This window comes from Oreochromis aureus, linkage group 9 (genome assembly GCF_013358895.1).
Source record: "Oreochromis aureus strain Israel breed Guangdong linkage group 9, ZZ_aureus, whole genome shotgun sequence".
NCBI classification, from domain to species: domain Eukaryota; kingdom Metazoa; phylum Chordata; class Actinopteri; order Cichliformes; family Cichlidae; genus Oreochromis; species Oreochromis aureus.
The window spans coordinates 8,089,285-8,101,721 of NC_052950.1; the positions used below are offsets into that span (position 1 = coordinate 8,089,285).

The 12,437-nt window shown below is 41.4% G+C and overlaps 1 protein-coding gene across 4 annotated transcripts in view; it reads right to left on the bottom strand.

Annotated features, from left to right (window-relative positions):
- LOC116311274 (partitioning defective 3 homolog) overlaps positions 1-12,437 on the bottom strand; it is a 354,699-nt gene that overhangs the window by 69,100 nt on the left and 273,162 nt on the right. For all 4 annotated transcript variants that reach the window (XM_039617400.1, XM_039617399.1, XM_039617401.1 and 1 more), the window contains one exon: positions 5,564-5,869. In XM_039617400.1, the coding sequence (XP_039473334.1) occupies positions 5,564-5,869 (306 nt within the window). The remainder of the gene's footprint in view (positions 1-5,563; positions 5,870-12,437) is intronic.

Below are 12,437 nucleotides of genomic sequence, written 5' to 3' on the forward strand. Positions count from 1 at the left end.
AAATAAGTTCTCTGTCTCTGTTGAGTATTTAATATGTTTTGTTTTGTAGGTTTTATTTTGATTGGTATATATGCTCTTAGCTAATATCAACTTAATTCACTTTTCTTGGTTCCTGACAAGATTTATGCAAACGTGCCTTGCTTCTAGTGATCATATGAAAATCAGGAGTTCTGACATGGTATTTGAAGCTGGTCACAAATAAACTGCTTGTTTTAAAATGTTCTTATGCAACATGCATTATTGGCATGACATGCAATAAATGTGTTTGCTTTTTAGACAGTGTATACTGTTGCACACTACAGATGCTTTTTGTTATGAAGTGCACAGGGTCATGTGGTTGAAATTGATCAGGTTAAAAGGCAATGACACGTTTTTTTGTTTTTTTATATAGCAGTTGTAACCACAGACCTCAACTCTGTCAGAGTATCACTCAAACAACCGAGTAAAACAGGATCCTTAATCTGCCGCTAGGGCTGCTCAATTAATCGAATTTTAATCTCGATTACGATCTGGGTTTTCAACGATCATTAAAAATGACTGAGCCGATTATTAGCACCTCCCTCGTGCTTTACTCTCGCGCTGCTCCGTGTGGCAAATCGAGCGCACCTCTCTGCGTTTCGAACATGCGTCACAAGAGGACCCGAGGGAAGCTCGGAAAGCTAAGCAGAAGTTATTTGGAGAGGAGAGGATAATGGCTGCTGAAGAAAGAATGCCGTTGCTTGAAAAGAGAGGTAAAACGACTTCAGTGGTGTGGAAACCAATGTCCCCTCTAAGCTGCGCACGTGCGCAATTGCGCACTGCTGGCACGGTCTCTGCGCACAGAAAATCTGCGTTGCGCACAAAAAAAATCTAACCAGAATTGAAATTAAAATTCAAACTTTAACAATTCTGTTTTGCAGTGTTAGTCAGTAAGTGACTGGCTGCTCCTGTATGGGATTAGAACGATGCCACCTTATCCCATAGTCCAGCCAATAATGCGATTCACATTCGTATATACGCAGCCAATCAACGTCGCTGACAGGCTATGACAGCGTCCTTATGTGCCGACACCGGTGTTTTAGCTAGCAAAGCTGCGTGGCTGATGTGCAGTGAAGCCACATTAATGACAACGTGTATTGGAGATGTGAGCAGGACAGACGGAACAATTGACGGAAAAAGTGTGGACTTTATACCAGTTTTTAAATTGTGTTGATAGGCCACGTAAAACCAGAGTTATGATAAAAAAAAATATGCAATGTTTGGTTTTCTTCCTGAATACTGTCGTTGTTTATATTTACTGCGGGAATAAATGGTAAAAACGGCGTTTTATAAGGAAAACGCTCGAAAGCACTCTCTGCCTGTGAGCAAAAACAAAACCAAAAAACCCCCCACCCTTCCCTATTGGTCGAAAAAAGTACCATGTCGACCAATCAAAAAATGATATGGCAACGTGGCATCTAGTTGTTAAGAAACGGAGTGACGGCGGTGTTCTGAGATGTGAGAGATTTGAGACGTTTAGCGCAAATCTTGTGTAGTTAGTGTGTAGTTAGTGTGTAGTGTAGTCAATAGTTTTGTTGTGTGTGTCAGAACAATGAGGCGGCTGCTGAATGTTACAGGTGTTACAGGAGTGATACATCTCCTGTTGTCAGGCCTGCAGGTATCAGGCTGTTGTTCTCCTTTATCTCATAGTGGACAGAAATTATTTTTTGGAGTGGCACAAATAATTTGTGTGGCATCAGATTTGATGCAGAACAGCTGATTGTTCAGTAAAAAGTTTGAAATGTTTATTTAAAAACAAGTTTGAAATGTTTATTTAAAAACGCCTTGGCTGCATTAAAAAAAAATAGCTGCAAAAAACTTTGTTGTTTGCCAAACTGAGTTACTTTTTTGAAGTAGTAACTATATAATTAATTGCCCAGCATTGGTCATTATATACTGTATTTGGCAGACAGAGTTACAGGACTCTCTCCCCGACCACAGACTCATAATACAAGTCAGAGCTTTATGAAAAAAAAAAAAAGAAAGAAAGTTGAGTTTTCAAAATTGGAGTTAAAGTTATTTTTACTTCCAATAGTGTTAACATACTACACAGATCATGAACAGGATTTTTTAAATTTTCATTGTAAGTGGGCTAAAGCAGTTAATTAAAAGTAGTCTAACATAAATGTAAATGCTGTAATTTGATTATTTTAATAAACCATGTAACTTGGATGGATTAGATGCTGGCGTGACCACAGTGCACACGTCTGATGTCGCTCACAGTGGTCCAAGGGACGCTCAGGGAGTTTGTGTGTTCACTCAGACACATGAAAAATTAGAGGGAACTTTGGTGGAAACATTATGGGTTCGCGGAGTCAGACGTGGATCAAATATTGTGCAGTATTTTGAAGTTCACTAAACATAGATGTTTACATTTTTCATTTATTTTTTATATTGCAAACATTTGCACTGTAATCAGTATTTGCACACTATTTTATATTATTTTTTGACAATCTTTAAAGCCATTATTCAATACATTGTTATTGTTAAATAAATATCGTCAAATAATCGTGATTATCATTTTTGCCATAATCGAGCAGCTCTATCTGCCTCTTTGATCACAGTGTGTTTCTCCAGGGCCTCCTCAGAAGGAAGTAACAGTATCCAGGTCAGGGTTAAATGCTGCTCATTCTTCTTTTTCATACTGAAAACTGACATCCACGAATGAGCCAAGCTCAATGAACAATATTCAACTTTCCTTTCCTTTTTTTTTTTCTTCGCCTCATACACGAACTTCATGTCATCGCCGCCGATGCTCCAAAATAAGAGGCAAGTGTCAGGATTAAAAAGTGAAGAAACAAAGTGTAAGTCATATAACGGCAAGGTAAATCAAAAGTTCTCACTCCAATCTCGCTGCCTCGATACATGGATTAGTCAAAAATGATTGTAAATTCTGTTGTGTCGGCGCCCTATTCTTGACAATGAAAGTTCCATTAAGTTTAATTTAGAAATGCAAATTACTGTTTATGTTTGTTATGATAGACAAGTGACAGGAGTCTTGAAATGCGGATGTGTTGCTAGCTCTTTTTTTTCTTTCAAATTGCAAATAGAAAGCCTCTGAGCGAAATAAGAACCAGAGAATATTATTATTCTCAAAGGCAGCAAGGCAAATATTACAGGCATTCAAGCTTTGGCTGGAATACACAAGATATGCAAAGCAGCAAGAGGTGCAAAACACAAACGCGCTGTTGAACATGGAGTGCACATTTCCAATCAATTCACAACATTTGCGACGCATAATCCGGTCCCTACATAGAAGAAAATCCATACTGTGCTATCAGTACTCAAGGTTCAGACCCCAAACTTACCGTAAGCTTGGATTTATGATTAACATGCACCACTATGTAGGCATTAGATGCTGAAAGAAACATGTAAAGATGTGTCCGAAACAACGCTATAACAAGAGAAAGGAGGAAGAAAGAGTTAAAGATTAAAAACACAGCGAAAATATAACAAATATAAATCTGCTTGCAGATGGCCAGAGGAAATTTAAGAAAAATCTGAGACAAAAAACCCAAAACAAGCCAAAACATCTGAGAAATTAATAAAAGAAATAAAAAGAAGCTGCAGCAAAGTAACAAAGTATCTATTGACAATCAGACCCATCATACAGGGAAACTGTTGCTTTCTCAGAGATGATCTCTAAGCAGATTGATGGTTAAATGTCCTTTTCTGGCAGTTAAGTCCTTCACATGGTTGTCTCACATTAAGGCTTTCACACTGTATCCCTGCACAGAGCGTCTCGAGTGCATCACTGACCAGCATGTTGTGATCTGACTACACACAGCTGCTGCTGAAAACCAATCAAACATTCTTTATTCATCATCAGTTCCTCCATAAGAAGTTTGCAGTTGCTATGACTACAAAAACACTACCTGTAGAAACGTGCGGACATAACCTTGAATTTAAAAATATGAATCAGTGGCTTTTATCCATACCTATGGATGTTTTGGTAAATGGATTAAATCAGCTATCACAGGAAACGGACAACCTCATCATCACTACTGACAGAGATTCTTCCTCCTTAAACACATAGACACACACAGGGAGTTGGTTCAGCCTTCACCCACAAAAAGCTGATTTAGCTGATCTACAGCGACTCTTGGTTGAGCCTATGACGTAGCCTAGGCCAGCAACGATGCTTGTGCTTTGTGCTTTCTTGTTAACTACCTTGTGGTCGTGTCCCAGTGTTTTATATGCAGTGCTAGCCATGAGAGGATCAAATAAAATGCTGGGATTTCTGGGTTTTTTCCCCTCCTAAGTCGCCACCCTTTGTTGTGGTCAGACTTTTTTCAGTTTTTTTTACGTCTTTGTACATTCCTTCACATCCATTCTGAAACTATCCACCTGTGAGCCCTTATACTGAGGCTACGACAATTCTCTCCAATAACTGATCCCATTGATCGATTAAAAAAAACGCAGTGCAAAAGTAGCCTGAAACACACAGGAGGAATGTAACATTCTCACAGTAGTTGCAGGATGTGTTAAGGCTATGTGTAGTTACATTTTCATGATATGCCATAGTGATTTGTGATTACGATGTATCCCCTGTTAACACATACGTCCCCTGTCAACACATACGTCGCACCCCAGTGCCTAGAAGTGAAAGGTCACATGCCCCCAAGTGACAGCTGTCAATCACAGGATGTGGGAATTATCCAGTCCCCTAAGGTTATGGGAGACCATGAGAATAGCAGGCTCCTGACTTGTTGCTGCTAGACGTGGCCGAGAGAAAATTTGCACATTCATTCGACATCAGACTGATGTGACCGCGCTGACTGGTGAGAACTCTCGATTGCTAAACACACAGTACGACTGAGCTGAAAAACTAGCATTTTTTTGAGCTGGCAAACCATATTTAACCACTTTTATTTACAATTAATTTCACAAGGGGATTTACTGCATGCTTTGTCCCACAAGACCTTCTCTTCTTTAAATAACAAAAAAAAAGAAAAGAAAGAAAGAAAAGCACTTTCCTTTTGAATCACAGCAACAAATTAAAACACACACACACGATGGGACTGGCTTCACACTGGATTTTTGGCACCTATTAAAAGAGTAATATCAAACATGGCATTGTCTTCACATCAAATATTTATATTAAAGCAGACTTCCCTCCTTTGTCTAGAAAGCCGGTATAATGTGCCTGTCTGGAAAGGGATGTGAGAGGTCATGGAGTATTACCTGTGATCCAAGAGTAATGGAAAGAAAAAAAAAGTGCGACTGCTTGATGTGGAATTGTAACACATGGAGAATTACTGATAATCTGCTGTTGTTCTTTCACCTAGGTGCTTGCATGGGAGGAATGTCTTGTGGGACGGAGCGTGCAGTGAAACCTCGTGTAAAATCCATTGTTTGTCTGCAAAGTATGAGTCACCCACGACAAGTAGAGGCGAACAAATACAATCACATTACTGTGTATAAATTATAGATGAGGTGTAAAGCAACTACACTGCCGCAAAGGCGCAATGCTAGTTAGTGTCATTTGAATGAACAAGAAAGGTATGGAGTTAAAAAAAGCACTGCTTTTTGGGGCGTCCTTTACCTGTCTGGAGCTGCGGGGCGTCCATTGCGAGGCTTGTTGACCTGGGCGTACAGCGCCTCCAAGGGAGGACCGTTGTCTTGAAGGTTCAGGGAAGGAGGATGCTGGCTCTGAGGACTCTGGGGGAGATGGTAGGGGTGGCTGTAAGGGTCTATGGTGCTGCTGTCTATTGACGAGCACAGCGATCCAATGCCGGCGTAAGTGTGGTCCTCGTCTGAGCTGAAGGTGCGGCTGACGACATCTTGGATCTCTGCGTACTCTCTCTCTTTTGCCTGCTTCTCACGGAGTTCCCGCGTCTTGGCCTGTATTCTGTCAGGAACACAATGAAGGGAAAATGTCAGGCAGGAGTTTTAAAATAGTGCACAAAAATGCAACAAAAAAACCCGCAGATTAATGGTATAGTATTTTAAGGATTTAGTAGTTTTGAGTTATTTAAAAAGGTTATTTGGAGATATGCAAATGATGATTAATTCTGCTTCTCCCTGCCTGTCTCTGGGCAAAATTGTAGATCTCCACTTTAAGCTAGTGGTTAAAAAAAAAGAAATTGTCCAATATTAACTGTTTTTCAGGCACTGATTGTTTATTTGAATGTCTTTTAAAGGTTCACTGAATTTGCAAATGTGCATGTGTTTACATATGAAGAATATCAGTAGGTGAGGAAGCAGATATTTGATAGTCACTTAGATTCTGAAGCTGAAATGTATCATACATATATAATAAGGAAGTAATGAGATAAAGCGATGCGGTTAAATACAAATACAAATTTCACATATTGATCATATATAAGGAGGAGATTCTCAGAGGTAAACCTCTAAAGTGACTTTCTTCTCTCGGCCCTCCAACAAAATAAGGTAGGAGGGAAACAGTTAGGCCTCATCTACGTCCTTCCTGCCCCTTCCTTCCCCTTCATGCGGCTGTTCTCCGCAGGATCACTTCCACAGAGCAGCCCCTTTCACGGGGCTTTCCTGTGTCAGAGAGGGGTTCCATGTGAATGCCCGTCTGTCTGCAGCTAACAAGACTCGGTCAGGGTGCTGCACGGGAGGGAGGAGAGCTTGCTTTGTGGGAGAAGAGGGATGTACAGTGAGGCGAAGAGAGCAAAAGGGGTGAGGACAGCAGGAGGAGGAGGAAGGAGGGAGGGCACCTCCCACTGTGGTGACCCTGGCAGCAGCCACTAGACTGCTCACTGGTTCCAGATGTTGTATGTGCTGCGGGGTAACTCGCTCATCCACACACGCACGGACACAAGCACGATACCTCCCACCCGTGCTACATCTCCCTCTTACCTCAGGTCATAACCGACCTCTGATCCCCAACTGCGGCTCCTCGCAGATGATTGGCAGGTTTTGAAAGGAACTAGAACCCCCACACCCCCCACAGAAGTCTCCGTCTCATGTGTGTGTATTTTAATAACAGTAATCACATTTCAAACAATCACCATTTTTCAGTGCCGGATTAACCCAATTCCCACTTCCAACCCGTAGACCGCCTTGTTTATTTTTAGCTGTCCAAAATCCCATTTTCTCAGCATTATCTGCAGAATGAGATTTTGATGGAGTCCTGATGCAATGTTGCATGATGTGCAGTCATCTATAAAGCCCCGAAGCTGGTTTGGTGTATTTTTGCATGGCTCTGTACGAGGTAAACAATGGAAATGATCGGCTTAGCTGTGTGGAGTTGTCAGAAAGTCCAACAAGGGGGGGAAAGAAAAAAAAGACACTAAATCCCAGAAGCCTTTTCACCTGCCATCTGGCTAAAGTGATGTCAGATCTCTGCCAGGAAGGACCAGACAATGATGTTACCACAGGTTCACGGAAGTCCACTGGGATCTCAAGACCCTCTGGCATTTTATGGACTAATCAGATTCATAAAAACGGCAATATTGACATTTGGGATGAGATAATGGCCGGGGCTAGACTGGCGACATCAAGCTAAAAGAGAGAGACTTCTCTTCCAGGCCTCAGGAGTCCGGCATGGATAAGGCTAATAGGTGCATTTCAATAAGGCGATATTAACAAGCAAAAAACTGCAAAATTATGAGTCATGCTGCTGCTGCCACTGGCTTTATTACATCTACATCCCTTCTGTGTTGTAACTTTGTTGCTTTTATGTAATAAAATGTGTTCCCAAAAAAAAAAAAAGGCTTTCATTTCAGCATATCTAATGCTTAATTTTTCATGGGCGAAGCCACGGCTCGTCTGGTTGTAGAAAAGATTTGTCTGCGTGTTTTAGGAGAAAACATATCAGCAGTCCAAACCTGTTGCTCTGCAGTCAAAGCAAGACTAATCTTTTGGATGTCAGACAGAAAAAGGCCGGGTTGTGATGCGGTGTTGAGTTTTCATCTTTGGCCAGGTGGCAGTGGCTTTTCTCTGTGCCAAGCTGAGATTTGAAACACGACTACTGGAAATGTAGCAGATGTAAAATGTGCATTAATATACATTTTGCATTATGAACTTTAAACACACAGATGTGTCTCCAGTGTCTGCTACTGCAATGTCATCCAGCACTGCAAAAACACTCAAATACAGTACTTCAATAACTACTTGATGGAATAACATCAAAAAATGTTGGGAAATATTTGCAAAACCAGGAGAATGAACCGGAACGAGACACTGACAGGCCAAACTCGGGCTGAAATAATAAAAGATCTAAAGAAGATATTCATGGTACCCAGAGGTACTGTGTGTGTGTGTGTGTGTGTGTGTGTGTGCGTGTGTGTGTGCGTGTGTGTGTGTGTGCGCGTGTGTGTGTGCTTGAAATTTGAAGCTTCAAGTGAAATGTCTTACATAAACCTCTTTCACCATAGAGACACTCCACAATACAATATTATCACAATACTTCACCCACGCTGTGACATTACAGCGACATTTTATTTGAACATTTTGTGATATGCTGAGTATTGTGCTAACATATATCGTGATTTATTACTTTTTTTTCAAGAACAAATTATGTCCTCAAGATTAAACTTTGTCAGTATCTGTTTGATCTAATAAGAGAAAAGTATCTCACTTCAGTTTTATTTTTTTGCTACAAAATGAGATTGTCAAGCACATTTCCAATTCTTTAGGAATGTCACTAAAATACAATCAGCTGACAGCTGGTGCATGTATATATGTTGTGATATATGTATGCATGTGTGTGGAAGAGCATGTGCTTGTTGTTTTAGGATTTTCTGATTTGGATGTTTGTCAGCGAACGTTTTCTCGGGATGGTGGTGGATGAGATGAGCCCTTTTGTTCGTAGCATTCATGGATATTATTATTTTCATGTATTTAGTATCCATATGTGGTGTCTGTATCAATACATGCATGGCGATATTTAATCGATATCCCTGTATCGATAAAATATCACCATGCAAAATACAATGTTCAATATTTTTCCCCACCCCTATTACGGCCGAGCCATTTTGACATGATATATTAGATATACACAGCTGTTACTAATCACACTAATTGAGGCTCTGTACTAAACAAAACAAAAAACAAAACAGAACTTCCATTAATCCAATGAGGAACACCTGTGTTTATTTATATTTCATGCAAAATGGCTGAAAACACAATTTTCAAACTACAGTCGCAAAATCCTTTAGCTTTCCTCGAAAAACCATCACAGACACATCAGAGCATTTCCATCGGTGCTCAAAACCTAACAGCTTTCAAATCATTCGACCCATTAGTTTAAAAATACTAATACTACCAAGGATTCGTCACACGTGAATAAGTTTCAATTCTATAAAAACTCCAAAATATGGAGTAGAAACAAGAACGAAGAGCAAAACTTCTGTGCTGTAGTTGTTATCTGTAAACTCTTCTCGTGGAATATTATTCCATGTACAAGAACGTGGTGTACAATACTGCAGCTGCTCAAATGTCATCTAAAAATACTCTTCTAGATTGTTCTCTTCCCCATCTTCCTCCTATGCTTCTCAGATTGCTTCCATCTACTGTTGGTATCAAACCTGAACAAGTCTGAACAACTCTGAGCTGTTGTGTTCATGAAATTGCGCTAATCTACGCTTAGTTGTGTTAAAATTCTGCCAACTGCAAAAGTGCAAAAACTGGCTTTTTGTAAGAATAAACTGGCTCATGACATAGAGAATATTTGCTTGGAGTATAGGTGGCAATACTTCAGAAATTCAAAAAATAACTGCAATAACAGAGTTCACATAAAGGTCAGGGAGCCATCATGGTGCAAGTCGAAAGCTGAAAAAATCTCGATATAACCACAACCACAGGAAACTGTGTTGGAATTTAGAGGCCGTTTTTCTGCTCTCTAATATGCTCATTAGCCCCAAAACCTCACACACCTGCTAACTGCATTCTTTGTGGGCAACCTGTGACTGCTGCTCCACTTCCAGGTCCTCTCATTCCCCCTGCCTTCTCCTCAGAGGCCACCCCTGCACTGCACCGTATATACTCCATTAGCCAATTAATGGCCCGGCATGTTAACATTGAGAAAAGTGCTGCCCACACTAAACACATTATTACTATCACATTATTACAGCCCCAATTACCAGGCCTTCTCCTCTCGTCTCCTCTTTCCACATATTACGTTTTTATAGTTGGCGCGCCAAGGACACGATTCAAGCTCTACTTCTCCGGCTGGATTTTTATTCCAAGCATACTGCTGAAACAAAAGAAGCAGCGACAATTTGCCCATCCCAGGAGTGCCTCTGTATTTTTGTACCTCTTAAATAAAATGCAATGCCTGCTTACTTCATAACGGTGGAGTAGAAAGGCATTTCCTGCTGGTGAACAGACAGTCTAGACAGTCTAATGCGGGGAGGCTTTCAGGGCAGTTAAAGTTCAGCCCCTAATCCACTGACTGACCGTGTCTTCAGGAAAATTATGTGTCAGCCAGATGACGCCGCTCTCCCTTTAACATTTCAGCTTTCTCTCTGTTATTCTCCTTGTCAAACCGCATGCTCGCGCCAACTAAAGCTGGATTTGTAATGACGCTGGTACTATTAGCTGAACAGCGAGAAAAGAGGGCCGCGTGAAGCAATTACTTGAAGTCATCGTGTCGCTGGAGGAGAGTCCTGGTGTGAACTGGTGGCAACATGTCAGCTCGAGTCCTTACTCTCCCAAGCTGAGTGAATCTCATTGTTAATCCAGCAGTTGCTGTTGTTTGGACCAACAAAGCGAGCAGACTCCTTCTCCATATGTTTGTCAATCTTTAATCTACCCCAAAGGACACAAGGAAGAGATGGGAAGAGGCGGCGGTGGTGCTGGTGGTGGGGGGGGCGTCTTTACTCTCCTACATTCATTTTGAAGTCAGCACGCTTGGAAGTTTCGAAACCATGCCTCTTCAATATGCATTGTTACCACGGCGGATGAAACAGAATGTATTTGCTGTCTTACTTTCTCATCCAGCCGCCTTGAATAGATTTTTTTTTCAATACTCCCTCATCAAAAACGTGTTCTATTATTCTGAAGTGCAGACGGAGGGCAGCATACATCTGAATCTAATCAAAGCGCGGTAAGTGACTCTGCTCGCAGCTGCCTGCGCAGAAGCGCAAAGCTCTGATAGCGCAGCTTTTCTGTTGACACTTGGCCCGTGACATAGTAGCGCAATCACAGAGATAATTGTTCGAGTTCCGCGGTCCTGATTCGCGGCGCTAATAATCGCATTAACTTGCTGTAGGTATCAATATAATTACAAAAGTAATCACCCGTCCCAATCAGCCCGGTTGGAGCTTCCTTTGAACTCGCTATGCAAATGAGACTCGAATAGGATACTGAAATAATTAGGTGGTTCGACAAAATGGAACAATATCACTGGTACTGTGATCACCGGGAAGGAAAAGAAGAACTTTAAAGTCTAGGATCTTCATTCAGTGGGACAAAGTTATCTTTAAGCTGAGTAAAATTCTAAAAAGACTTTTCTTTTGTTAAATAAAAGACTCGGGTTTGCCGTTTGCTGTCAGAAGTGAATTATGCTGACTATTTCAGAAGCGCGGGTCAGTTTTTGTTTGGTGAGAGTCAGCAGGAAGTGTAACAACAAACAACAGGAAGCAGGTCACTGTCCAGGAAAGAAAAAAAGAAGAAGAGGAAAGAAAAAAGAGAGATACTCTCGTCTGTGTTGTGGGGAGCGGGACAAGGAGAGTGGTGCTGGAGTGCTGGCCGCTGATTAGAAGCCAAGCGGAGCCAAGCAGATAAGAGAGAATGGACATCATAATCAGCAGCTGCAGAGACAGACAGACGACAATGGAGTTGAGTCCAAGCGAAAAATGAAGGAAGACCATTGTCAGGTTGGCTTTGTGCACTTCCCATACTTTGGCCAAGGAAACATGGTTTCGGGGCGAACACGTGCAGCGATAACACAGAGACTGATAGAAGCTCCATCAGCACTACCACAACCGTGCTTCTTTCTCTGTCGCTCCTCGCTCCCCCACGGCTAACTCCATGAATGAGAACCACAGATGCCCGGGCTTCCAATCAGAGTGCTGGGTATTTTCACGGTCCTCTCAACAGCAGCCAATCAGATAGAGCTGTCCAGTGGCTCAAAAAAACAAAGCAAAACAGAATAATGGCCGCCTCTGCTGAGCTGAACATGGATTTATATCAGCCGGACCACAGGTTATAATGATGGGACATGAAGCAGCCAATCACACGAGCTGTATCCAATCTGCCAGATTTTTTTTTTGCAAAACAAATCCTGCTCTTCATCAAGTGGGTCCGGTGCACTGTGCTCTAGTAATGGAGTCTAAATTTTATGTACTCTCTTCTCCATCATTTTCAGTCTATAAGTGGCTGACAAGATATCAATGGAGGAGAACGGCTTTATGCAAAATAAATGGATTGTATCAGCGAGGAAGCACGGGCCAAAAATACACTGCATGAATAACATCAAGGTCAGAGTTTTAAATATATGACCATGG